At 35.8% G+C, this 27,186-nt stretch overlaps 4 protein-coding genes across 10 annotated transcripts in view; 1 reads left to right on the top strand and 3 right to left on the bottom strand.

Moving 5' to 3' along the window:
* Positions 1–270: 270 nt before the first annotated feature.
* Positions 271–10,115, bottom strand: LOC117415996 (poly(U)-specific endoribonuclease-like). The gene is made up of 7 exons (XM_034026997.1): positions 9,967–10,115; positions 7,058–7,157; positions 6,044–6,155; positions 4,373–4,494; positions 3,783–3,895; positions 2,558–2,711; positions 271–732 (listed from the first exon to the last, which is right to left on the bottom strand). The coding sequence occupies exons 1-7, from the start codon at positions 9,975–9,977 to the stop codon at positions 475–477; spliced, it is 870 nt and encodes a 289-aa protein (XP_033882888.1). The 5' UTR covers positions 9,978–10,115; the 3' UTR covers positions 271–474.
* Positions 10,116–10,235: 120 nt separating this feature from the next.
* On the top strand, positions 10,236–18,882 carry LOC117415994 (NADH-cytochrome b5 reductase 3-like). Of its 2 annotated transcripts, XM_034026995.3 has the most exons (9): positions 10,236–10,630; positions 11,632–11,766; positions 13,294–13,366; positions 13,628–13,734; positions 14,871–15,000; positions 15,407–15,490; positions 15,735–15,820; positions 16,127–16,226; positions 16,792–18,882. In XM_034026995.3, exons 1-9 carry the CDS (start codon positions 10,610–10,612, stop codon positions 16,962–16,964), a joined length of 909 nt encoding a protein of 302 aa, XP_033882886.1. In that variant the 5' UTR covers positions 10,236–10,609; the 3' UTR covers positions 16,965–18,882. The 2 variants fall into 2 exon arrangements, with proteins under 2 accessions (XP_033882886.1, XP_033882887.1); XM_034026996.3 differs by lacking the exon at positions 11,632–11,766.
* Positions 18,883–20,943: 2,061 nt separating this feature from the next.
* LOC117415458 (rab15 effector protein) lies at positions 20,944–24,544 on the bottom strand. Its single transcript, XM_034025829.3, has one exon. The coding sequence runs from the start codon at positions 24,231–24,233 to the stop codon at positions 23,517–23,519; it is 717 nt and encodes a 238-aa protein (XP_033881720.1). The 5' UTR covers positions 24,234–24,544; the 3' UTR covers positions 20,944–23,516.
* A 141-nt stretch (positions 24,545–24,685) lies between these two features.
* LOC117415456 (liprin-beta-1-like) overlaps positions 24,686–27,186 on the bottom strand; it is a 49,499-nt gene continuing 46,998 nt past the window's right edge. For all 6 annotated transcript variants that reach the window (XM_034025827.3, XM_059027045.1, XM_059027046.1 and 3 more), the window contains one exon: positions 24,686–26,928. In XM_034025827.3, coding sequence (XP_033881718.1) covers positions 26,842–26,928 — 87 coding nt within the window. In that variant the 3' untranslated portion in view covers positions 24,686–26,841. The remainder of the gene's footprint in view (positions 26,929–27,186) is intronic.

Genomic DNA, 27,186 nt, shown 5'->3' with positions numbered 1-27,186 from the left:
GGCCGGGCGCCTGCGGGCTTGCCTGTAAGCTGCCCGAGAGCTGCGTTGTCCCCCCCCCCCCCGAGTCAGTGCAGGGGTGGTAGCGGTGAGCTGAGCCTAAAAAAATAAATAATTGGCCATTCCAAATTGGGAGAAAATAGTAATAAAATAAAATTGGCAACGACTAAATTTTAAAATAAATAAATAAATAATAATAAAAAAAATGTTCATTTAAAATCACAAAATGAAAAAATACATACAAGGCACTTTAGAACACAAAGCTGCAGCATATAACACTTTAAAGCATACTTCATTTATTGAAATGAATGACCCAGACATGTACTTCTGAATACACTTTGTTTGCAAACAGTTTAAAACATATAGAACTTATATTTTAAAAAATAACAACATTTACACATGCCACTATAGGTTTATTAATCTTCTATACCACTATAGGTTTATTAATCTTCTATACCATCTGCAGTGTTCTTCATTTCACTGCCTGTTGTTGCTGCTCAGAAGTTTTGGATAGGACGTTCCAATGCACCTCCCATGACGGCACACAACCACCTCCAGCTGATACTCATCCACTCTCACGATTGCACTGGTGACTTTATCCTGGGACATCATGAAAACAATGGTGTAGACTGCAAACTCAAACTCGGGGCTCACCCCGATGAAACTGCTGCCGACTGGCTTCACCAATCCCTTCCAGCTGAACTGAAGGCTTAAAACATGATCGTCTTCATCGGGCTGGAAAACAAGTAAAACAAGCTTTAAACCAGGGGCGTCAAACTTTTTTACAAGGGCTTTGATCTAATTTTATACTTATTATTACTCATAAAATTCGATACAGCTAACATTACGATCATGTCTGGAGGACTAAGGCCAGCCCTGCAGGTAAGCTCTGAGCTCACTGGGTGCCTGGCCAGCAGGGTTCACTGTAGAGCGATGAGGAGAAACTGATCTGGTAGGGAAGTGCTTTTGGTACATTTTTATGAACGTTTAAATGTTATGTACCATATCTACATACACACACACTCTTTATATTACATGATGTACACTGACAGTCCTGGTTAGTACTGTCGAAATAAAGAACCCTTAAATAAGCAAATAACGTTTTAACATTGCAAAGACTTAACTGCAAAGAAAAAAAAAAAACAACAACAACAACAACACGTGCACACCAAGGTAAATATTGAAATTAGGACTGTCTCTATTCAAATTTTTGATCAGTTAATTTATGGGCTTAGTTGATTAACCATAGATTAAATCCGATTCATCCGTGCAAATTTTTAATAAAGGTAACGATCTTATAGCGGCTGTCCTGCATGTAATATTTAAAAAAAGAGTTTACCCTGTGTGGACTGAACCATACTGCGCCCACTACAGGATGAACACAGTGCACCAATGTAACGAAACTGAAAAAATGTTGGTAAACAAACAAAGAACTCCGTGGGAGGATTTTAAATTAAAATGTTGATATAAACAGCAACTGAATACTGCTGTTAGGAACATAAGTGTCACTTTATCTCACTAGCCTACCGGAATAGAAATAAATGTTTCCTGGTGCTGTGAAGAAGAAAAATGAAAAGCATTTTGGCCATTCACAAGGCTCATATTGAAACGGAAGCGAGATAGAGGAAAAGTCACAGATTTGCAGCAGCTGAAAAACAGCGATTTGTAGATTTGCTTGTAGCAGAAAAGTTTGCTATCATGCAATACTGTCCGTGAGATTGCTGCCTTCTATGTAAATAGTTCATTGATATTTTTATTCTGCTTTTGGTCATTTTCATTTTTTGTTCATGAAGTACAATAGTTCAATAATTCATAACTTTTCTGTAAATAAAATCAATAATTAAACTTAAAACATTATTGTCAAAGAGTTTTTATGCAAAACCAATGTGTATTTACAATATAACTTTACATAACTTAATATTGTTCAGTTATAATGTAAATCTTCTATAGCGGGCATTACGTTGTCTTTCACGATTTTTTCCCCCTACAAGTGTTTTTAATACCACGTGTTACCATGGTTACCATTGTACATATTGCTTCATTTCTGTTATCTACACAGATTTATATATTTCTTGGGGACACTGGCATGCTTTCATTACTGTGCTGTTTAAGTACCATACTGACACGGTATGGAAATAGTAATCAGGGAAACGAGGTATATGGCACCACAGCGACGGAATGCTGTGTATGATGATAAATTACTCAAATAAATACATACAAAAATCACATGACCAGTTATACATCTAGCATAATATTCAGCGTTTAACCACTTATTTAGAGTTTATATGTTTAAATGCTTAAAATTCCCATCCCTAGTATCTGGCATACATCTGCCTCTCCATCCTTATTTACTTTTTTTCCCCCCAGTAAAACTGGACAAAATTCTTTGGGTTTATTTCTTCATAGTTTTCCCCAACAAAATGGTGGCCTTCATGCCCAAGTGTTATTATATTAGCCTTCCTCACTAGTAGTGAGACATAAATATTTACTGTAGTACAAATAAAACATGGCTAAGATATGCATGCATTATTCTTATACCTTAGAGGAAATACCTTCTTACCGTGTCTTTGTTGTCTCTTGCCTTATAACCTTTGTAATCAACATGGTTATGTTTTTCCTGCAGGTAGAACTGAATCCAATTATGGAGCCCCATGATTTCTTTGCCATATTTGGTCTCTCCAACAAAAACATGCTCAAATCCACAGGAGTCCGCTCTATAAAGAATATGTATATATATTTAAAGCTGCATGAACTGATGGATAGTCAGTGTAAAAGTGTCCCTAGCCTGGAGTAGAACAGCAGGGTGAACTGTCCCCGCTTTTGTGCACTTAAAAACTATAAGCTTTTTGCGTGGGAGTGTCTTTCCTGCCCAACTGACCACTCAGTCCTTTCACAGTTTTTCTCTAGACCTTATAAGGAGAGGCCACACATTCTGCTCGCTGAACCCAACACAAAGCTTTATTCGCAAGCAGGCCGAAAAAAAAACAAACAAACACATTGGAAAGTCCAGTACAGTCCAGTGCAGCTCAACAGTCTACAATGCTGTCAGACAGCAAGTAACAGTCAGGCAATTAAACATGCCTAAAATACTGGCACACTCCTAATGAAGACACACTCCTTTTCAGGAGAGGAGCTTCACCTCTGTCTATCCCGGTGTTCCCTTTTGTTAATGTCAACTGGCAGTGTCTGGGTGTGTTGGGGTTTACTACAAGAAATTACATCTGGTTTTACTATTTTACTACAGTTCAGGGTGTGTAAGGCTTTGTAACTTAAACCTTTCATGTTCCCAATATTTATTATGTTGACCCACACAATTCGGTAATTGAAACACGAAAATGATCTAAAAATGTAGTTGTGCGATCAGTCAAGGGGTTTTCGGCCTGGAATTCAGCCTCCCGACAGGTAGAGGGAGCTGAGCTAACTTAAGGATTCTTTTACCAAGATCATGTGACCATGACACGAGTCATTTTTGTAGGGGGCGCCATCTTGATAAAAGAGGGCAGCATGAGTACGGCAGCCACATCACTCGAGTCACGTGCTTTAAGAATACTTGTTACAGCGTGACTGGTATTCCACAGACTACAGGGGCGAGTTTGCTGTACAAAAGAGAGCATGTTGCTCTACTCCTGGTAGGTTCTTGAAATAATAAACCTGTTCTTTTGTTTTCTTTTGATGTTGAACTGTGTTTGTTTTTATAAATTGCACCACCACTCGCCCTATCCTGGCAAAAGTTGTTAAACAGGAATCAAGCTCTCGCAGCCACGGTTTCAGATTACGACACATACCCGCTGCTTCTGTCCCTGTTGTAAAGCTGAAACCAGATGTCATACAGCTGGGTCTTAAATTCCTTGGGGTCTGGCCTGGCCTGTTTTTTACCAACCAGATACTGGTGAGCAAGCTGCATGAAAAACAAAAATAACAACTATAATACGACATTTTAACAATATGAAAACAGTAGTGTAACTTCAAGTTAATTAAATGATACAGTACAACAGCGTTTTGTTATAACTCTCTCAAACAATCTTTTGTTATGCATGCCGAATTTTTTCAATGCAAGTCAATGTTAAAAAAATATAATAGACTAGCTTTTCTATCTTAATGCTGTATTGCATGGATAAAATAAAGGTTTATGATCTTATTTTGTGTTGCATTTACTGTACAATGTTCCTCTTGCCCATTACTGTACTACTGTAAAGATGAATTTGATAGGACCCTGGTATCGCAAGAGTATACATTACTTATATTAAGTAAGCTTTCTCAATCTATTCAGTATGTTATATGTGTATTTCAACATTTCCAGTAAAGGTAAGCATTAAATACTGCAAAGTTAACTCAATTGACGGTTAGTTCACCTGAGTACATGTACATACTGTACCTTCATAACTTTAGTCCCTAAAACAGCATCAAGAAAGCGGTTGTTCTCGGCGACTTCTTCAGGTGTTACAGTCTCCGAAACCCCAGTTGACATCTCATAGTTGTCCAGCAGGGATATAAACGCTAAATAAGAAACACAAATTATTGGTCGCCAGGAATTTTGTAAACAACGGTTTACATTACTTGAAATATGCATTTCTCCTATTTATCCAAGACATATATTTTTGTCTTGTATTAAATACATGCAGGATTGGGTCAAGTATAAAAATTGAATAAATAAAACATAATTTGATAAATAACACAATTTATTTTGAGCAACAACATTCAACAATCACTTGTAGTTATGGAACACACACAACTGTCTGGGAACAGAATTTAAACAGTGGTCATGTTTTCCTAATGAATCAGTACATCAGATGTGTTGCAATTAAATTATTTTAAGATCAGAAAAAGAGGAACCTACTTCCCCTTAAACCTCAAGAGAAGAATTTAAGACTATACTGTGGATATTTTGTCATGTCAATTACATTTATAAAAATGGCAGCCTGCACCCGTATATATTATTTTTCTGAATCAATAGCAGTAAACAGATTTCCAACCACAATTCAAGGCAGAGGTTCCTTATATAAGCTGCCTGTTCCCTTTCCGCAATTTAGAAAAAAAGGAAGAAAATAGTAGTATAGGTATTGAACAATTTGATTTCAATAAAATGTTCATATATAGCTTTTATTTTCATAATGTAGCCTATACAAGAGTTACTGAGATGTTCTAATTCATGATGCACATGGGGGTTTCATGTAAAAATTCTGCTTTTCAGTTAGTTCTGCAAAATCAAAGCTAGGGCTGTAGTTTATCTTATTGCGTATAAACTATAGGTAGTGCACCAAAAAATGTAAACACTAATGTAAAGTCACTTAATAGGGCGTTGGGCCACTGGTGTCCCGCTCTGTGGAGTTCTCGGCGGACCGTTTTGATGAAACTAGCTGCTCGCGCCTCACGTTGAAATTTACAGTCAATTGATCTGCAGTTGTTCGCCTGTTTTGCCTTGCACTTCGAATTAATGCATGGATATCATGATCCTGGAGTATGTGCTTCCGCCCACTGTTGCCCTTTGCTGATGATGTCTTTCCCTCGGAGTTCCATGCCGACATCACCTTAGGCACCGTTGCTCGTGAAACATCAGCAAGTTGAGCTGTCTTGGTCACTGAAGCTCCTGCCAAACATGCCCCAACACATACCCCTCTTTCAAAGTCACTGAGGTCTCCTCTTGCAGCCATGCTAGCCATAATTATAGGCAACCAGGCCTGCCCAGCATTTTTATACATGATCCTAAGCATGCTGGGATATTATTTGCTTAATTAACGCATGCCGTGTGGAAGTCCTTGCTTTCAATATACTTGGTGTCCCTCATTTACCCACGTGTTTCCATTTTTTTGTCCACTTCCTGTACCTAAAAACATCCACAACTGGTTAGAAGCCAGTGTAATCTGATTGGATGGAATTGGATTCACTTCCAATATGATTTGATCCCATCTCAAAGCGTTTAGAAGCTGTATTCTGCAATAGAAGCCTCCAAATTGCAATTAGATTACTAGCAATACAAGTGTATCAGTAAATACTCTAAGGCCATCCAGAGTTTATTTTATTATTCATTAAAAGGGAAAAAACGTACTTTCATAAGTCTTTATGCTTTTCAGCCGCTCCTCATTCACGTAGGTGAACAGAGGCAATGAAGCTCTGTCTCTGGCATTGTTACTGCCTGGAGCAACATACCCCGCTTTCCCCTAAAAGATAAAAGAAAATTACAATCATTGTTATCGGTGTACACAACACTTAAATGTACAGACACCAGAAACTAGGTTTTTCCATTAAGTTAAATGTGACATAGAGACATGCTTCAGAAGTGGTAATAAGTTGCTAATAACGTGTTTCTTTAAGTGTGTATTTTACTTTTTGTCTGTTGTTTAATATGGACTAACTGTATGGTATTAACAGTAAATGGTTCCGTTCTGAACAGAAAGTATACAGTAATCTTACTATTGTGTTTTCATGGAGTTTTTCTGTGATTTCTTTGATGTGTAAACACTGCGCTTATATTTATATGCATAGATGTAAAATGTAACTCCTTTGAGCAAAGTACGAGGGAGCAGCAGTCTGAACGTCCTAATCTACAGTACATATTACAACTAAAAACGGGATGTCATAAAGAGACGAAGGATAAACAGTATTGTTGTGTATTATACAGTACAACAGGAATCCATTTATTTGAATTTAAACTGATATAGAAAAATTAGCTCAAATAAATGGCACACAAATAAAAGGGTTCACAGTGTAAAGCAGAATGTGAAAAAAAGCATTCCTAATTAAAGTCAAATGAAACAGCAAGGCTTACAAACTAGACTGTCAACTGAGTTAGTGTATGCATGGTTAAGAGATAATGTTTTTGAAGTTGTTGTTTATGGATTAAACGTGAAGCCATTCTAGACGGTTTCTTTAACAGCGGTTTACAGAAGTTTCATGCCTACAAAACTGTACTTATTCCACCAAAACAGACTTTAAAAGATCATTCTTGAAATGACTCATCAGTTAAAGCTTATGGCCCCATGATGATAATGAGAAGCAAGAGCAATTACTTAAAACCATGCATTATAATTCCTTTGAATAATTTCCACTCGCAGAGCCACACCTGCAGGCGGATTGTGTAATCTTTCCCAGGCTTCAGGCGATTCTCATCAGCTGCCCATAGCTGGTTCAGGATCGCAGACAGTTCCTGGTTCACACCTTGTCTGTTGAAAAATATATAAATCTACATTATCTACATTAGGGTGTGTGAACTATGGATCAGCTGCAGAGTCAATTACAATTACATCTCACCCGAAAGACAGAGCACAAGGAGGTTAAGTGACTTGCTCAGGGTCACACAATGAGTCAGTGGCTGAGGTGGGATTTGAACCGGAGACCTCCTGGTTACAAGCCCTTTTCTTTAACCACTGGACCACACAGCGTCCTATAAAATGCCAGTAAAATTCAGCCACACTTTATTCCGCCACTGAACCATCTCGTGAGGGGGTTCAGTGGCAGCACAGTGCAGATACTGAAGTGCATTACTTTCAGAATAAACTGCAATGCCGTCACAGCCACCGTATTTTGTGTTTTTTTTATTTTTTTTCCTGCCATGTGTTGATTGAAGAATCCAACAAAATGGCAAGCAGTGTTGCCAGATTGGGCGGGTTCACACCCAACTGGGCTTGTATTTTTTGTGATTGAAAAAATGGCTTTGGCGGGTACCTATTTTACAAATACGTCGGTGTACTAACAATAAAAAACAAAAAAACTGTATTTATATTAGTTTATCTTGAGTTAGTCTTTGTCACCTGGATGGTTATTGCCAATCTCACTGACCTGATATTTAGGTGCGATTTCTATAGTCTTCAGCATCTTTAAACATCTTGTTGAGTAATAAAAACGCACTGGACACTGAAGTAAACTGGAGATTTCAGCATGAATGTGACACTGACAGTGTGCCTCCTTCACCACAAGCAGATTTATTGAACAAGTATGTTTACTAAATTTAAAGCAAAATTGCCCATGTCAATAATTATATATGAGAAGTGTATTGATTTGGTTACCAAACAAACAAAAAAATCCTTGCATGGTTTTTGCAAGTGTAAAAATGAAAATTCTCAGACAGCATAGAAAATCTGTGTTTTTCCGCAGCAAATGGATTCCTAGGATGCCTGGTAATTAAACACATAAAACTCAAAAAAGTTGCAATTGAAAACAGAGTAGTTGCTATTTATTACAATATGGAACATCAGAGTTGATTTTGATGTCACAACTTACGCTCCTGATTGGACCGGTTTTGGGCAGGTTTTCAGGAAGAAGTGGGCGGATTTTTGTAAAAATAGTTGGCAACTCTGATGGCAAGTCACCCTGGCACTAATTGGTCCAAAAAAGAAGTAAGGGAGCTTTTGACCATCAGAGCAAAAGAAGAGATACATGCACAATTTGATGGAACTGTGCGAGACGTTAATGTGTATTCCACAATAGTAATAAAGTTAATGACAATAAAAAGCAAGTGATGGCTAAATTCTCTCTGTATGTCTTCCAATCTTTTTATTAGTCTATTGTGTATTTCAGAAAGTATAGTGAAAAATATCACGCATACCACGACAAGTACCAAAGGCATCATTGTTTTGATCACGGTACTGAACACTAGCAAATTACGTTAACGCAAGAATATCCGCCTTCTGTGTAAATGGGGGTAAGCCGCCAAATTGCCGACACGTAACTGGCAATATTGTTGTTATGCAAAAATAGAATTTAGAAAACAAATTGTGGCATCAGTGCCGGTACTGACCCTGCATTTTCTGTGGGAATAAGGCTTTAGACAAGGATCTCTTAATATTTGCTTTTGTCCTTAATAAATTGCCTTATTGGAAGAAAGCATAGGAAACATATTCTTGCATTCTTTAAAAACGTTTAACTCTGGAAGTGGCACACAGACGCCATTGTGAAATTGACATGGTCTGGAAGCCAGAGAAATCACGAGAAGTCAAAAACTTATGAAAGCAGTTTTTCACGAAACTAAACTTAACCACCGGATGTGGTTTTTGATGTCCTGTACATGCCTTTCAACCCTAATCTCCACCTGACTGGCAGCCTTGTTGCAAATTCGCTGTTAACTTCGTGCAGGTTAATACTATTGGGGCTTTTAAGTCAAGTAATTTCACAGTAAATACATGTCACAACCCAGCAACAACTGCAGTTATGTGGCACTGCTGTCTAAATAATTAATCTAGGCCCCTTACTACAAGCCTCATATGCACTCTAGTTTAATTTTCATACCTCAGAAGGTGCACCGTTTTAATGATCGAAACAGTGCGAGTATTTACATCTGCTCTGGCAAAATCCTCCAGGTTTTAGAAATATCAATTCATGATTATCTGATTGAGACATGGAAGGAGGTTACATTGATTGTAATGATAATGGAAAGTTTAACTAACAACAGACACAAGGCATACATGTAATAACTTGAATACACTGTTGACAGGACGCTTGTCTCGCACATCTGATTTGATCTGATGTTCTAAAGATGGTTCCCCTGCTCATTCACTTTGGCGTACAGCAAAAATAACTTTAAAAATCTATAGAGTACATACTGAACTGCGACTCGAAGTCTAGTATCTTTTATTCAACAAGTTTTTGAATAAACAAAAGAGACACGTGATGGGTGCGGCCAGATACAAAATGCAATTTGCCTAAAGCTAGCTTTAATAACTAATAACGGCCGTTCACGAAATCTGAGAGTTGTTGAAACCGAAAACCTAAATTCTTATCCAGAATACTTCACATCACACGCACACACAAAACTAAAAGTTCACCGTCCCATTATATATATATATATAAAGTAATAACAACATGGATCTAAATTCGTATAGTAAAGATGCAAATGTTCAATATAACACCCCAGAAAGTTAACTGTACAGATGTAACTGTACTAAAAATGATACATGTCTGTCAGATAATAACATTTCTTAACTCGTAGTTTAGATAACACAAAAACAATATATCAAGAAATTATGAAAAGCATACCCTTTAGCCATTCTGTAACCCAGCCAATTTCTATCTCGCCTTGCGTTACGTTTTATTTGGATGTACTGTAGCTTTCTCTTGAGGATCTGTGTTGTCAAGTCTCACGAGAAAGAAAAGCGGCACTGTCTTTCAAAACGAGCCCAACCCATTTCAGAGGGAGGGGAGTGGGGGTGTTTATTCAAATTATTTTTAGTAGTTCTAGTTTGTGGGGATAGGATGATTCTAAAATTCTAATGACGTGCATATATGACACCAGTCAGTCACACAACCCACGATTCTCAACTGTGGCAAGGATCCCTGCAGCTGCAAGATAATGTCTATCAGATTTGTTGGCAAATTTGATCCAATCACAAAACAAGTACGACCTCGGTTTGTCCTAAACTGTCAACATTTCCTCGTAAAAGGCATTAGGAGGCACCTCATAGGGTGTGGCTGCTTGTTGCTGGTTTCTTAATTTTGTAGCTTTGCAGAAATGTTTGCTATTTTTTTGGCAAGAGTAGTAAGCAGTTTAGCCAATCACTATACAAATATTAACAACGTGGGTGGGGCCTGGAAGAGAAGTTGGAAAGTAAACATTGCTGTTCAATTTCTGTTTGTGTTTTTGTAAATTGTTGTGTGCATTTTTGAAGCAAGAGGATTGCAAATGTGGTCTTTTATAAGTGGCGTAAGTATTATTATTATTATTATTATTATTATTATTATTATTATTATTATTGTAATTTCATGATGTGCTAATTTTACTTTTTAGCAGCCAGCGTCTGCATTTTTCTCAACCAGATAAAATAACAGAAATATATCGACATTTCGCTAGTGAGCATTTTCTGACTGTTTTAAACGCCTATGTTCAGTAATTTACTTGCCTCATTTAAAGCTGCGCTGTGGAGTTTATTGTACAACATTAGTGGGTTGAGTTACTGTAATTATTTCGTTGTCTTTTTGTTTTCCATAATTTTGTATTTCAACCTGCAAGTATTCAAATAATGTTATAGTACACCACGTACATTTGTACAACTGCAGCATAGTAACTCAAAATAATATCGTTATTCGCTGAAATTGCACAGACCGGGGAGTATACGGACAAATGTGTCCTGCAGTAGTGGAATTTACATTAAAAATAACTATACAGCTCCATATACTTCCTAATGATTGTGCCCGTTCCTAGAGCTGCAGACAGAGTTATTTACGTAAAGAGTGCCAACTGAAAAACATTGAGGAAAAAAACAAGGCGTATCTGCACTCCCACTCTCCTTCAACTTACATAGTTTGTGTTGTCATGCCAAAATGCCGCAGTTTCCTATCTGGGCATTGAATGCGAAGGACTTGGGTGGAGCACATCATGAAAAATAGAAAATACATGTCTGTATACAAAAAACAACAGAAAAAAACATATTTACATATTTGTACATTTACTCGGGTAAAACAAATTAATGTAAACTTGTATTTTATGTATGGTTAATATTACTATAACAATAATGTTAATAATGTCATATACCATTTAGTAAAAGTAAATGCCTCCGGGTTTTCTATTTAATTAAATAAATTAAACAAATAAATAAATAATGGATATTGTATTGGATTGATCTAGAAAATGTACTGTCTGCTATGTACCAAGTTTCTGATTTTACAATTGCTATTGTTAGTACTGTTCCTTCCTTTCATTTTCAGCTCATTAGAAGTGGTATTGGTTCAATCCAATATGTGATTGCTGCTGTTTTAAGATTTTTCTTTGCAAAGAAAAGAGCCCCAATAACCCTTGAGGATCCCAATGTGAAGTACAGCTTGAAGTTGATTGATAAAGAGGTAAAGGTATTTTCCCAACAAACACTCTTTGGTTGTCTCCTCCACCCTCAGACAATCTAATGAGTAGAGTAAGGTACAGAAGGCTGCATGCTTTCCTGAATTTAAAATAAACTTTGCATGGATATTTATTCAAGAAATACATGCAAACCATGCGTTTTAAACATAAAAAAGGTTAATATAAAACATTTTGGGGCTGTTAAGCGATTAAAAATATTAATCTCAGTTTATCTTGGTTTTAATCACATATTTAATTGATACAATTACTGCATCCATCTCATTCAAATGTGTTTTATTACTGATATTATTATTATTATTATTATTATTATTATTATTATTATTATTATTATTATTATTATCATCATTATTATTACTTTTACTAGTAATAGTATTATTAACATCATCCAAAAAACAGTGCATCATAAATACCTTGATTCCTTATTTCTGGATTTATTTTGTTGGCCCCTCTTTATGGTTTTATATTTATTTACAGACTTACACAGAAAAAGTTCAGCATTAGCTGTTAAATTGTTTGAATCAACTGCTCAATCACAACGGAGTCAGTTTATTACTCACCTTACTGCATTTCAAATTAAACTGTAGGGCCTATATTTTCTTATCAGTTTCCTTTAAAATGGTGTTACATTTGTTTTTTTTATAACTTGAAAATATCAAAATAAAACAAAGCATTCACTGAGTAATGGTTATATGTTTCTTAATTGTAGACAAATACATTTGGTAATTGAATTCAAATGAAAAGTCGATAGCTATCCACTTTGCAACAGTATAATACAAATTTAATAATAAATACATAATCACATGATGGAGCAGCACAGACATGTACAGGAAGCCTCACTATTACAAACTCAGTTTATAAATGTCACTCCCAGCGTGGACATGGACTGAATGCCAACATCTAACTGAAATACGGGGCTACTTTCAAGTGGGGCACCCTGTATCGTACTGACATGATGTAGCTTGCAGAGATCCTGAATTACAAAAAAAAATAAAGTACTCTGTTGAAACTGACGGGTTTCAATTGTTGTTCTGATGTTGCTGCCTGAAGCAGAAGAACTGATAGAAAGTGTATATTGAGAAGTGAAGGCGTGTTTACAAAACAGAGATGGTACAGCAGACTAGATGCATTCGGTGATACTTACTGGAACTAACAGATACAGGATGAAAGTTTGTTTTTTTTTAAATAAACTTCCTGTTCATAAGTCCTTCACTTTTAGTGCTTTGCTCCATTGTGCAGTTCCGTGACTTTCTATTCAAATGACAACTGCACTTATTGTGTTGCATGCACTCAAGTATATTAAAAAAGTGCAGCAGGAAATGACTTACGGTATGCTGAGAGGGTCAAGACAGAGGGCAATTAACATGCCTTCAAAAAATGAATCTAAAAAAAATGAACGCAATTAATTGACAGCCCTAGTTTTTACTTTTTTTTTGGTTACAAATCACAAATAATTGATTATTATTACTTTTCTGTTATTTGTAAAGTTAAAAGGAATGTAATTTAATTTCCAGATTATAAGTCATAACACAAGAAGATTCCGCTTTGCACTGAAGTCCCCTGATCATGTTCTGGGGCTTCCCATTGGTGAGTAAAGCTTTTAAACAGTGGTTTTCACACCTGTGACTATAGCAGGCCTGGAACTTGATAAAATTCAATATTTAAGGTCTTTGAAATGGACTGGACGTGAATACGTGAGTATATTGATTTATTTTCATGATTTTCTAGCCAGCATTGTATAGCAACTGTTTACATTCCAGATGATGATTATTAGGATTGCTTTGCTGTTGTTGTTGTTAGTATTATTATTACTTGTTCAATGCATTTTAAATCCCATTTCGTTTCCAGGACAGCACATTTACCTGTCTGCCAGGATAAATGGGGATCTTGTCGAGAGACCCTACACCCCAGTATCAAGTGACGATGACAAGGGGTACGTGGACCTTGTCGTGAAAGTAAGGGTTATCTATTGCATACTAGGCTGAACAGTATCTGAAATTACAAAAAAAAAAACAGCTTAAAATAATGAAATGTATTTTAAATAAAAGCTGGCCATTATCATTAGAAAAACAACTAAAACATCTGTTAGCAACCCATATTAATTGCCACACCCCAGTGGATGGTTTAGTTACAACCAAATTACATTCTGTGTGAGTGCAGAGTTTCTTCAGTTGTCAATGCCAGGTCATGTATTGCAGGTTGTTCAAGGTTAAAGTTAAGTTACACAATTAGTAAATCCAAGATTGTTTTTATTATTTCAAAACAGAATTGACTGAACTTTATTCTTGACAAAAGACAGCTATGGCCAAAAGTTTTACATCACCTAGAATTTTAGGATTGAGACATCTCTTTTTTTTTGTTGTTGTTGTAATTTAGATCTTTTATTTAACATTACGTAGTTAAAGAAACAGCAGTGTGGAGTAGTGGTTAGGGCTCTGGACTCTTGACCGGAGGGTTGTGGGTTCAATCCCCAGTGGGGGACACTGCTGTTGTACCCTTGAGCAAGGTACTTTACCTAGATTGCTCCAGTAAAAACCCAACTGTATAAATAGGAAATTGTATGTAAAATAATGTGATATGTGAAATAATGTATAATGTGATATCTTGTAACAATTGTAAGTCGCCCTGGATAAGGGCGTCTGCTAAGAAATAAATAATAATAATAATAATAAAGAAACTACAAAATGATATTGCAAAAGCCTACCAGAAGCCATAATAGTAGTAAAGTATTTCTTGTTAGATTATGAAATGTCACATTTTTACATTTTTATATATATTGAAATCTACAAAGCGGTATGCAATTCAGTATGTTACCGTAACATTATTCAGCAGGTTTAATTAGTCTTTATGAAGCAAAATTAGTTAATTCTATGGGGTGATGCAAAACCTTTGGCCATAGCTGTCACATTAGTGAGTCTGAATACAGTTTTCTTTAGTAATTGACTGAAATATATTGAAATAAGAATATACCTCAATAAAAATAACTAAAGCAGCTAACTTATTTTTGCTTAGACTATTATACCTATCAAAGCATACTCGCATTCTGTGACTTGGCATAAGGTTCATTGCTTAATTCTATTTCTTGCTTCAGATTTATTACAAAAATGTCCACCCCAAATTTCCTGACGGAGGGGAAATGTCCCAATACCTGGAAAGCCTTCGTATTGGAGACGCCATTGACTTCAGGGGACCGAGCGGGCTGCTTGTGTACCAGGGGAAAGGTGAGCTGTGGAGTAATAGCAAGTAGATGTATGATTCTCTTTCATGCATTTCTTTTTGTGTGTGTTTATGTAATCTGAACCCTGGTAATATAAGATATTGTATTGTTTTCTTTCTCTTGCTTTTCTGGGATAAATATCTTTAGGTGAGCTGTGCCTCATCCTCTTAAAATAACCTGAGTTACTGACTATGGATTTGGCACAGGAAGGGCTTTTTTAAGGATTCAATGACTTTATTTTTATTTTCAGCTTTTTATAATTTGAGGTATCCAACAGCCTTAAAGCAATAACAATTGTATATTGAGAAATAATAGTGAAACAATTGAGAGAGAGAGGAAACAAGATTTTATCATTCCTAAAGATCATTACTAATGCGCATGCCTGACGATTGTATCATTTCATATTTTAGGGAAGTTTGCCATTCATCTTGATAATAAATCTGATCCAGCGATCAGTACTGCCAAACAAATTGGAATGATAGCTGGTGGGACGGGTAAGTTTTGTAGTGTGTGAAGTCATTTTATTTATGCTTTGCTGTAGCGACCCATCACACAGTATATGTTATTAATATTAGTCACTTCTTACAAGTCAACTATACAACAACAGTATAAAATAAATATAAGGGATAATATAGTGTCTTACTATTTGCATTAGAAAAAAAAGCTAATATTGGTGTGTGTGATTTATAAGCAGTTATATTTCTCATGTATTCACAGTTTTTTATTTTTCTTATTTAGGGATTACACCCATGCTTCAGGTAATCCGGGCAATTATGAAAGACCCAGAGGACAAAACTGTCTGTTACTTGCTGTTTGCAAACCAGGTAAGCTAGAACATTGGAGATCTTTTTTGAGACTTCATACCAACATTGTTTTGGTGAATTGGAAGTAATGGATATTTCTGTTTTAGTTCTTCATTAGTCAAGCAATAGCTGACATATTCCCCTATTAAGTTTAGTATTTTTTGTATTTGGCGGATGAGGATTTCATTGTTTCTCTTAAAGGGAAATTCCAATCTGAATTTTCTTCACATCCCTGTAGGTTTCTTTATGATTTTATCTTTTTTTCAGTAACAGAGGAAACAAAAAAGGAGACTAATGATTACTTTGTTTGTTATTACTTGTCTCCAGACAGAGAAGGATATCTTGCTGCGGCCAGAGCTGGAGGAGATCACAGTAAAATATCCATCACGATTTCATTTGTGGTACACCCTAGACCGAGCTCCTGAGGGTAAGAGAGTCAGGATCATTGTAATTAAGGTTCCCATTCATTGAAGCCTGGCGGGACTAAAACTAGTTACAACAAAGTAGAAATGGTTTGTGTTTAAGGTTCTTTAGAAGCAAAAAGTCATCAGTCAGAGGCTCATAAATGTAATGTCAATCCGTAGATACGGTTAATCCATCACACCATTGGCTGGTTTATAGAGCTGTAATGTAAATGTGTCAGAATTAAGAGTCACTGCAGATGTGAGATGAATACTTAAATTAGTTGCTTATTAGGTTTAACCATTTTCTGGATCGGTTGTTATAGCAACTTGCCTTATAGTTTGCTTGCCTTATTTTCAGTTAGTCTGAAACACATACAGACCAGCTTGGTACAATTAGTTTGCAAACTGTTTTAAAGTCACTGGTAATTCCTGATGTTAGAGGCTAGTGTTGGTTAAGTGACTTTGTTATTTAAATAACATGATTGTCCAACTCCATTACGATGTGGAATTGCACCTGTATCAGTTAAAATATCAGCTGTGTCGTAAAACCAAGATCTCTAAATCCTTTTGTTGTCTAATGCCTTTCAGACTGGGAGTACAGCCAAGGTTTCATCAATGAAGAGATTATCAAAGATCAAATGCCACCACCCGGAGATGACACCCTTATCCTGTTGTGTGGGTCTCACCCAATGATTCAGTTTGCTTGCATGCCTAACCTGGAGAAACTAAATTATGACAATAGCAAGATCTTAACATTTTAATTTCCATTAGTATTTAAAGCAGGGTTTTACGTAATTCAGCAGGATTGCACATTTTAGGTCATTGTGGAATTCAAACCTGAAATCTGGGGGCCCATAATAACCTAAGATACATTTTCAAAATTAATTATTGTTGGGAGTTGTGGGCATATGAGGGTTTTGATCAAAAGGACTTAAACTTTCCATATGAATGGAAATACAAACCGTGATATATGGTTTACTCCCTGCTTCCATTTCATACAAGATGGCTGATCAAGCTGTAAATTAGACAGGAATGTAACTTTGCTCTACTACTAATGGAATGTATATCTTGATATGCTTGGTGTGAATGAGAGACGGCTAATATATATTGTGCTTAAAAATGCAGTTTGATTCTGACATTGCTTTTTGACATGCAACACACACACTTAATGCAACTCTCAGTGTGATGATTTATTTTATTTTTTTGCTATGCAGTTATTTTAAGAAGCTACAGTGACATGGCTCCCTTTCCCTTTATAATCGAGAGTTAATACATGCAAACACCCAGACTGACAGTGATTTCATGACTTTGTAAACATTTGTCAGTATTATTATGTCTGGTTTCTCTGGCTACTTTTAGTGTTACTATATACAGTACCATATGTTGATCAGAAGGTGGCAGTATTATTATGTGCCTACATAAGTAATATGTACAAAAAAGCTTAGTTCCTTGTAGTCAGTGATTAAAAAGAGAATCACCAATATGTGGTTTATGAGAGGGTTATAAAAATACACATTTCTGTAGGTAGTATCCTGCCCTTATGAAGAAAAACCAGAAAGATGCATTTATTTAAATTGATTACCTTTGTTTGAATGGTTATCTGGTGTCTGAATCGTTCACATTAGTTCAAATTAAATCGTTTGTGACATTTGACCACAGAAAATAAACCAAAATAAATGATGATAATGGCGTACAAAATTTTAAAGCCATTTTTCTTATTTTAATAAAAATGAAAATAAGTATGCAATAAACTATTGCATAGTAAAGGCAAGTTTATTTTTAAACAGATTAGTGATTTCCCCAAACACGCCAATTCTAAAAAAAGAAAAAAGCACAGGCCCTTGTCATGTGACTTTCCATACATTAGTTGGAATGGTGATATATTCCTCAGAATATATGAAAAAAGCAAATGTATAGAAGATATGTTCAATGGGTACTGTGCAATCTGTCATATTTTAAAAACATACCTGTTAACACACATTATTTTGATCCACAAGTTTCAGCTGTTGTGGATGGTAAAGATATTCGAACCTGCTCAAAAACCACATTGGAAACAACATTTTCCAGTTCTAAGATTACAGTATATTTAAGCTTGCATTATGCTCCAGCAGTATATTATGCACCAGCAGTAGCATAAAGTTTCAGATCGTTTTGCATTTTCAGTTAAGACCATTTGCATATTACCAAGCAGAAAGGGAGACTGCTCATGCTTTTGTATGCATGCCACAGTAAGCCTCTTATGTAATACAATTATTATGTCAAACAGTAATTCTACATCACAGCTTAACGTGCTTCAGGAAGCACATTTATTTGCAACATTATATCGGTATTCTGTTAGTATATGTTTGCTAAGCATCCAAAATGCAATATAGTGCAAGTATTACCATATAATAATGTGGCTTATTATTACAATGCATGTAACATTCCTTTCATAAGATAGTAATCATAACTTTGCATTTTAATTTGTTAACAGTTTTAGTTGCAAATTATCTTTTTGTAGCCTTTGTTGCCTTTCCTGTAAATGTTAAATTTCAGAAATATTACTGCAGAATTTCATTAAGAGTTAAATGCAGTCTGCTTTTACAGGCTTGGTAATGTCAGTTGTCCTCTATTGAGCTGAACAGCTGGCCACCATGTGACCTGCCCACCCATTAAGCAAATAAAGGATTTGCATTGTTATTTGTCCTTATTTACTCAAGTTAATGTTGGAGTAAGAACATTTCTAAAAACGAATATATCCCAGAAATATAGTATGCCTTTTCTGTATCTATCTATCTATCTATCCACACACTGCTGTAAGTTTTAGACATGTTGTATTTTTCTACTCTGATGCATTATGAGCATCAGCAATTTACTCAAAGCCTCCACTAGTGTTTTCTACTATTATAACAACCTTGACTTGCATAAAGAAGGAAAAACATTGAGTGAAATAGCTTGCATCACTTGAGGTGTGGTATCCGAAGCATAATCAACAAGTAAAGAGAAACATCATCTGTAATTGACAAACCCAAGACTGGAAGACCCAAAAAGCTGTCTAACAAGGATGAGCAATACTTGAAGATAATATCCTTCAATAGTACAAAGCACCTTTGACCATTGTTCCATAGTCCAATTTCTGTGTTCTTTTGCATATTTTAGCCTTTTAGTCTTGTTCCCCTTTCTTAACAGAGGTATTCTTACTGCAACAAGTGTGGTTTATTAAAGGATGTAAACAAGGCCTAGATTTTGTGTTGGAAGTAAAGTTTGAAGCAATACCATAATATTCAGCACCTCAGTACCTTAAACTTAATTTTGGACACATATTGATACTTAGATATCTTGTTGTTACCTAACTTATTTTCAAGACAAGAATGTGGCCTTTGTTTTCAAACAATTTAAAACAATTGACTAGGCCTTGAACTAGTTAAGAATGAAAATTCATCCACAAAGGTATATGTGCTATAGAATGTGAGGCACAAGGCTGACAGAAGCAATACATACATACAGTATACCAATAAGTGACAAACATGTTCCCTAGTCTGGAGTTATACTGGAGCAGTTGCTCACCTAGAACACGTGAGGGGCAGATTTACAGGATTAAGGATGTGGACAAGCAAATGCATGATGAAACTTATGCAATTCATCTGACTGTTCCACTTCAGCCACAAGGGGAAGGGGAGATAAAAAGTGGCCTGCTAACCCATAGGGCAGAGTGGGCATGCCCCCCCTCCCCCTCCCCCTCCCCCTCCCCCTTCCCCTTCCCCTTCCCCTTCCCCTCCTTTCCCTTCCCCTCCCCCTCCTTCCCCTCCCCCTCCTTCCCCGAACCCTCCCCCCCCTCCTTCCCCTCCCCCTCCCCCTCCCCCTCCTTCCCCTCCCCCTCCTTCCCCTCCCCCTCCCCCTCCCCCTCCCCCTCCCCCTCCTTCCCCTCCTTCCCCTCCTCCTCCTCCTCCCCCTCCCCTTTCATCGCACTTGTTTTCCTCAGTGTATACACACTATCATTCTATGTTTTGCCTTAAATGGTTTAAAATGAAATAAAAAAAAAATTAAAAAAAATAGAAAGGCATTTAGAGGATGCCAGAAAACTTAAATTCTATTCATTGAGAATAGGCATATATGTATATATATATATATATATATATATATATATATATATATATATATATATAGGCACATGCTTCAGAATTAAGTTTATTTTTTAATATATATAGTAATCCAATGCTTCTGACATGGCAAGTATTTTGAACTGCCTTAGAGTACTTGCTTTTCTTTGTTTAACACTCCTTTAATAAGTTGGATGGTGGGAATTCTAGGTGCAGCACTGTGCAGAGATGTCATTGGTACTGGTTGTGCCATTTGGTGCTACTTGCATGTATTTGTAATTAATGCATGCTCAGTAAGTACATATTGAACATTTTATGCTGAAACACCTGCCCAGTTGTGACGGTTTGCAATTACAGTATCCACCACTTACACTGTACAGCAGTGGTGGCCAATACACCAAGTATTAAGATCCATTTTGGTTGAGTACAATAAAGTACAATAAAGAGTACAATAAAGTAAAACCCTTTTGATCATTTGGGATTATCTGTCTTATTTTATTATATGGATTATCTTTAAGAAAGTTTTAACCAACATATCAGCATTTTCATCTAAGAAAGGATAAAAATACTTGTTTTTTTTATCAGACGAAAAGAAAGTTTTGTCCAATAGGAATCATCCCATAAAAGTAACAATGAACATTTTTATTTATTAAAATTAAAGAAACATCTTAGTCAAGTAGACAAATGTGTCCCGTTTTTGTTTTCTGCGAAAACTAAACACGGTGGCATAAAAAAGCACAATTGTTTAAAGTTTAGTGCAAATTTTTGCATGCTTTGGTTTTGACCATTTTCCAGCTCAGGCTCAAAAGATGTTACAGCACAACAAAACTGAGCCTCAAGAATGTGATCAGAAAGCTTTTTGTGCTTTTTTAACTGCAGGTCGGTCAGTGCTGAAAATGTAGTCTTCCCCAGGTACGTGGAACCAAAAATAACAGCAAATTTCCAGGCAGATTTGCCCCAAGATCCACCAAAAATTTCTTGAGATCAGGTATTGGCCACCACTGCCGAACACAGGGCAGGCGTCAGGTGGGGGAGGGGGGTGCAAATACGATTGCAATTCAATATATTAACGTAACATTATTCAGCAGGCTTCGTTCGTTTGTTAAAAAATTATATAGGGAGATGCAAAACGTTTTACCATATGTACTGCTAATTCACTGTATTCTATAGGTAAATTACACAACTGTACATGCAATACTGGCAAAATACAATAATGTAGCCGCAAGATTTTTTTATATAAGAACATAAGAAAGGTTACAAACAAGAGGAGGCCATTCGGCCCATCTTGCTCGTTTGGTTGTTTGCAGCTTATTGACTTATTGATCCCAGAATCTCATCAAGCAGCTTCTTGAAGGATCCCTGGGTGTCAGCTTCAACAACATTACTGGGTATTGGTTCCGGACGCCCTGTGTACAAAAGTGCCTCCTATTTTCTGTTCTGAATGCCCCTTTATCTAATCTCCATTTGTGACCCCTGGTTCTTGTTTCTTTTTCCAGGTCTAAAAAGTCCCCTGGGTCGACATTGTCAATACCTTTTAGAATTTTATATGCCTGAATCAGATTGCCACATAGTCTTCTTTGTTCAAGACTGAATAGATTAAATTATTTTAGCCTGTCTGCATACAACATGGCTTTTAAACCCAGAATAATTCTGGTTGCTCTTCTTTGCACTCTTTCTAGAGCAGCAATATCCTTTTTGTAGCGAGGTGACCAGAACTGAACACAGTATCGTAGATGAGGTCTTATTATTGTAAAGTTTTAGCATTATTTCCCTGGATTTAAATTCAACACTTTTCACTTTATATCCCAGCATTTTGTTGGCCTTTTTTGTAGCTTCCCCATATTGCCTAGATGAAGACATTTCTGAGTCAACATAATCTCCTAGATCGTTTTCATAGATTCCTTCTTCAATTTCAGTATCTCCCATATGGTATTTATAATGGACATTTTTATTGTCTGTGTGCAGTACCTTCCACTTTTCTTTATTAAAAGTAATTTGCCATGTGTCTGCCCAGTTCTGAATGCTGTCTAGATCAGGGTTTTAGAGATTTAGGTAGTATAACCACGTGGTTCTAATGTTAATTAACGGACAGTAAAAAAATGTTTTAAAAAAATTACATGCTTTTGGGATATTAATTTGTTAAGCATGTTCATAGAATTATGTTTTCGCTTAGGGGATGTCAGAGGAAGAATTCTCAGCTGTGTAACCTTAACGACCAGGACGCTCTGCCTGAAATAGCGGATAGAGACCGAATTGGGATTTTTTAGAAAACGCTGAAAGTTTGCCATCCATACTTGCAAAAAAAGATCGTCCAGATGCGTATCACAGAGTTCTTCGCTGGAAACAATTTGCAGTAATGTAGCCTACCTGTACTGTACCTTTTTGCACTTGCTTTTTATTACATTCATAGCTTTTAATACATCTTTTTTATTAGAGTAATGAGTGTCTTAATAAAGATTTTTATTTGTTTTGATTACTGTACTGGTGATTAGGGAACATTTTGAATGTCAGGTTATTGTGTGGGAGTTTATGCTGTCCATCGCTTGCTGCGGGTGAATCACGTCAACACAAACGCGCCCGTTCCAAGCGGTGGCAACTACTAAAATCGTTACTTCACAACAGCAAGGTTTGCTTGGTTTCTTTTAGCTTCTTAATTGTTAATAATAACAATAATAATAATAATAATAATAATAATAATAATAATAATAATAATAATTCACCTCGGCATTTACTCTACAAACAAGTGCGTTTTTTCAACCAAGTCAAAGACCTTCTGTATCTTAAGTATTGTAAACTTTCTACAGGCCCTTTTCAGTCAGTAAACAAGTTTAAAAGTAAATAGTTCACCAATACAGTTTACCTCAATTCATTTGTTATTCAAATATACATGCAAAGTGTTAATTCGTTTTTACATCTGTATAAATTGTGTCCACTTGGCAGCACATAAATCCCTGGTAACATACTTAAACAAAAGATTTAATATTGTTGCTTTCATGGTAATATACTTTATGTTCACAATATTTTTGTGGGGAAAACCATACTTGAAGGAAATATCTTTTGAATAGCTGATTAATGCAAGTATCATTTGGCAGTGAAACTGGATACCACACAAGTCAAACCATTTAATTGAAATTGAAATTAAAGTCACAAATCAAAGTAGAACACCAACTTTGAGGGATTAAAAGTGTTACCTAAATTAAATTTCAATATACCAAAAAGGGGGAAAAAAACTGGTTAAAGGAAATTGATGTAAACATTTCCCACATTCTTGAGACCATTCTTTTTGCTCAAGCAGTGCTCCAGAATCTCTCGTGTGGAAAGAAACGACTCTGTATTCATAATATAATCCTTCACCAAACTATCCCCAGGCAATGACTTTTTACCCTTTTTGGTCTGGACACTATCCAATAGTGCTCCTCTGATTTCCTTTGGCTTTCCTGGCAGTCCAAACACAATGAAAAGTCCCACACAGTCTTGTCCGACCAGTGAACAAAATTCTTCTAGTTTCTCAAACCTGTCCTTGTTTTTATACAGCACATCCAACTTGGCGGTCTCTTTTCCATTTCTACAGGGCTGCTCTGACTGACAATTCTCATTCGCTGCCGAATCCGACAGCTGACACGTTTGAACAGTAAACTGGAGCCTGATATTTTTGTCAGGCCCAAAAATGGTCCATATCCAGTCCACTCCAAACAGCAGAGACTGTTGTTTTGTCATCTTGCTTGTGGTAATGTGTTCCTCCACACCTTTCTCCATGCAGAAAGAGATAAAATTGACAAGGAAAATCTCATTAAGCGTGTCTGTGCTGGGCTGCAGTTTGCTCTGTGGATCTTCGAACCCCAAGTACTCTTTCAGTCTTTGAGATGCATGCACTACACCTTGGCTGAAAACATCACAGAGGACATCAGGCTTGCTCTCCTGGACAGGCTCCGGAGACTGCACCTGTCCCATATTTGGAAATAGTTTAAAATAGGATCTGTGCTTTTTCAGTAAATGTTCAGCATCTCCAGCATAAATTCATGCTGGCAAGAGTAGACATCTTCAAAAAACCATTTGAGAAAAAACAGAAGGATTCTCCAGCACCCGATGCAACCAGCTTTCACCTGCTAAGACAGCATTGTAATGCAGGTCCTTCCTGAATATGTGCTCTGGGGTGTGGTCCTGTTCTCAAAGAATGCTAATCACTACCTGTTGGGCGTGTCCGATAACATTTAACCAGAGCATTGCTCTGTTTATTTTTCTCCTCCAGAGCTTGGGATGCGATTAGTTTGCTGAATTCAGCTTGGGTAGACAATAAAAAAACATGTTCTTGCTACTGATACACCGATGGGACCATATTACTAGTGATTGATCTTGACTTTGGTGCATCAAGTTTCATTTGGTAATTTAAAATTAAGACAATATGAATGAATTATTTTATTAATGTTTAAAAATGAATTAAATCATATACAGTATTAACAATGCACACACTGCTTATACTATGGTTATCCAGGGTTTCTTAAGACATGTATTTAATAATAGTATTTTCCATATGTAGTCATCTGTTGCAATACATGTGAAAGACAGAACTCCTTTAAAAAGCATACCATTCACTATAATTGCTTTCCACATATTTATTGAAACTCATAAGCAGATGCAAAGCTTGATCTAAGTAATTTTCTGAATTTAGCTGTTTAATTTAGTTTTTTTTCATATTTATACTCCATGATCTGACATGAAGTTATTTATTTTCAAAAGGTACATTTATAAAACCCCACATACTACAAAACATGTTCTATTCCTGGATAAACTGATGAATTATAAAAAGGTGCAGGATGAAAAAAAAAAAATTAAAATGGTTGTTTCATCGTTTATTTTAATAGGAGTTCTGCCTTTCTTTACAGTTTTAAATCCAAAAACTATAGCAGAAAGACATTCTAGAAAAGCATAAATAACATGCAACAAATCACTGATAATACTGGTACATAAAACAAAAAAACAACTAAACAATGCAGACTAAACAATGTCCTAAAACAAATACATACAAAAAAAAAAAAAAAAAAGTTCCATATTTGTAAGCACCTGGACAGTTTATGGTCACAACAGTTTAACAAAATGAATACAGGTGCTTATTCAGAGAGCTTCATGGGCTAAAAAAAATATTTTAACAGATTGCAGTAAAAGAAAAGATATTTCAGCATTAAACTGTTCTAGACTTTTATAATATTAAATTGTGAATTGGTTCTTCATTAAAATATACAATTTTGTATTACATTTGATTTCAAGACCTTTAAGGTCATATTTTCAATCAAAGCAGCATCAAACAATTTTGTTTTGAATTACAGGCATTGATGGCTATGGCTGCATCTCTAATCCACCGGTATGAAAGATATGATGAACAATACAAACATACATTTCTGAGTGATAAGTGATGAAGGAGATGCTTTTGGTGTATTCCTTCCCATTTTGAAGTGTGATATGTTTAATATGACTTATCTGCCCAGGGGTGAATGGTTTTGCAAAGTAACTTAACTACACCAATATTATTGTTTCTTTATATAAAAAAGGGGGGGTATTGCTTAGTATGCGTTTTATCATTAGAAACAATTAAACATGTGCCATGCAGTAATACCTAAACTACTGAGTAAAAGATTGCAGCGACTGTTTTGAGGTAAAAAACCTCAAAACTTAATATTCACAAGATTACAAAAAAATCCCAAACAGTATAAAAATCCAGTAACCAGCTGGTACACAAACTAGGTTCTTTCTACAAAAATGCAATCATCTTATATCAAAACATATTTATTACAGAAGTAAAAAATACAAATTCAAAGTAGGGAGTTTAAAAAAAAAAAGGTGAGTATTGCATTAGAGCATCGTAAGAACTGCAACGCTTAATTTTAACTTTATAAATGTAACAATACTCTTTTGGTTAGTTTCACAGACCCCGATGTGTAAGGGGTGGTTCAACATTTAAGAAACAAACAAACAAACTCTTATATAATAATTCCTAAACCCCATCTTCACTTTTGTGATTTATAATGCATTGTTTTTTGTTAACCACTTACTTTAACATTTTTACATATTAAAAAAAAAAAGTACTTGCAGTGACACCCCCCCTGCCTCCCCCTCCAAATTACTGTAATGTTACATTTCAACAACCTCTAAAGGTAGTCCAAGATTAGTGGTCATGAATAACTTTGTCTTCTAGATATTTGGCAACCTTTATATACTATACATGAAATGCAGTTTATTTAAAATATAGCAATCTACTGAGAACCATAGATCGCCGATAATTGTATGCAATTCAAAATTAAGTTGTGGTTTAAATATATTTCAATATAGATGTAATACTTTTCAGGACACACTTATGAGAGCCACACCATTTTTAGTATATATATATATATATATATATATATATATATATATATATATATATATATATATATATATATATATATATATATATATATATATATATATAGCATACAGGTAATGTATAGGTATTCTTTACAATTTACACAGTCAGTTTTATGGTTCACAGCCCATCCGTTCATCTAAATGAGGATCACTTTCTTTGTCACACATTTGAGTCTTCATCTGTTACGCTGGCACTGGGAGAACAGGTGGACAGTTCTTTGAAGAATTCTTCATCTTTTAACATGCTCTAAAATAATAAACACAACAAGGTTATAACACGTTTGGAATACAGAATCATTTTTCTAGGACGGGGAATATGATGATCAAAATTGGAAAAAATTGTTTTAACTCATCTCCTTGTTCAACAAAAAAGCCTGACCATCTCCTTTATAACAAACATAAGTCACTAGCCAAATCTGCCTCTTATATCAATAGATAAATACAGTAATAAGTATTCCCAAAATAACCACCACACCTCTAGAAGCGTAACCAATGTGTTTCTTCA

The sequence above is a fragment of the Acipenser ruthenus genome, chromosome 7, assembly GCF_902713425.1.
Source record: "Acipenser ruthenus chromosome 7, fAciRut3.2 maternal haplotype, whole genome shotgun sequence".
Lineage (NCBI taxonomy): Eukaryota > Metazoa > Chordata > Actinopteri > Acipenseriformes > Acipenseridae > Acipenser > Acipenser ruthenus.
This window is presented reverse-complemented; position numbering and strand designations above follow the sequence as displayed.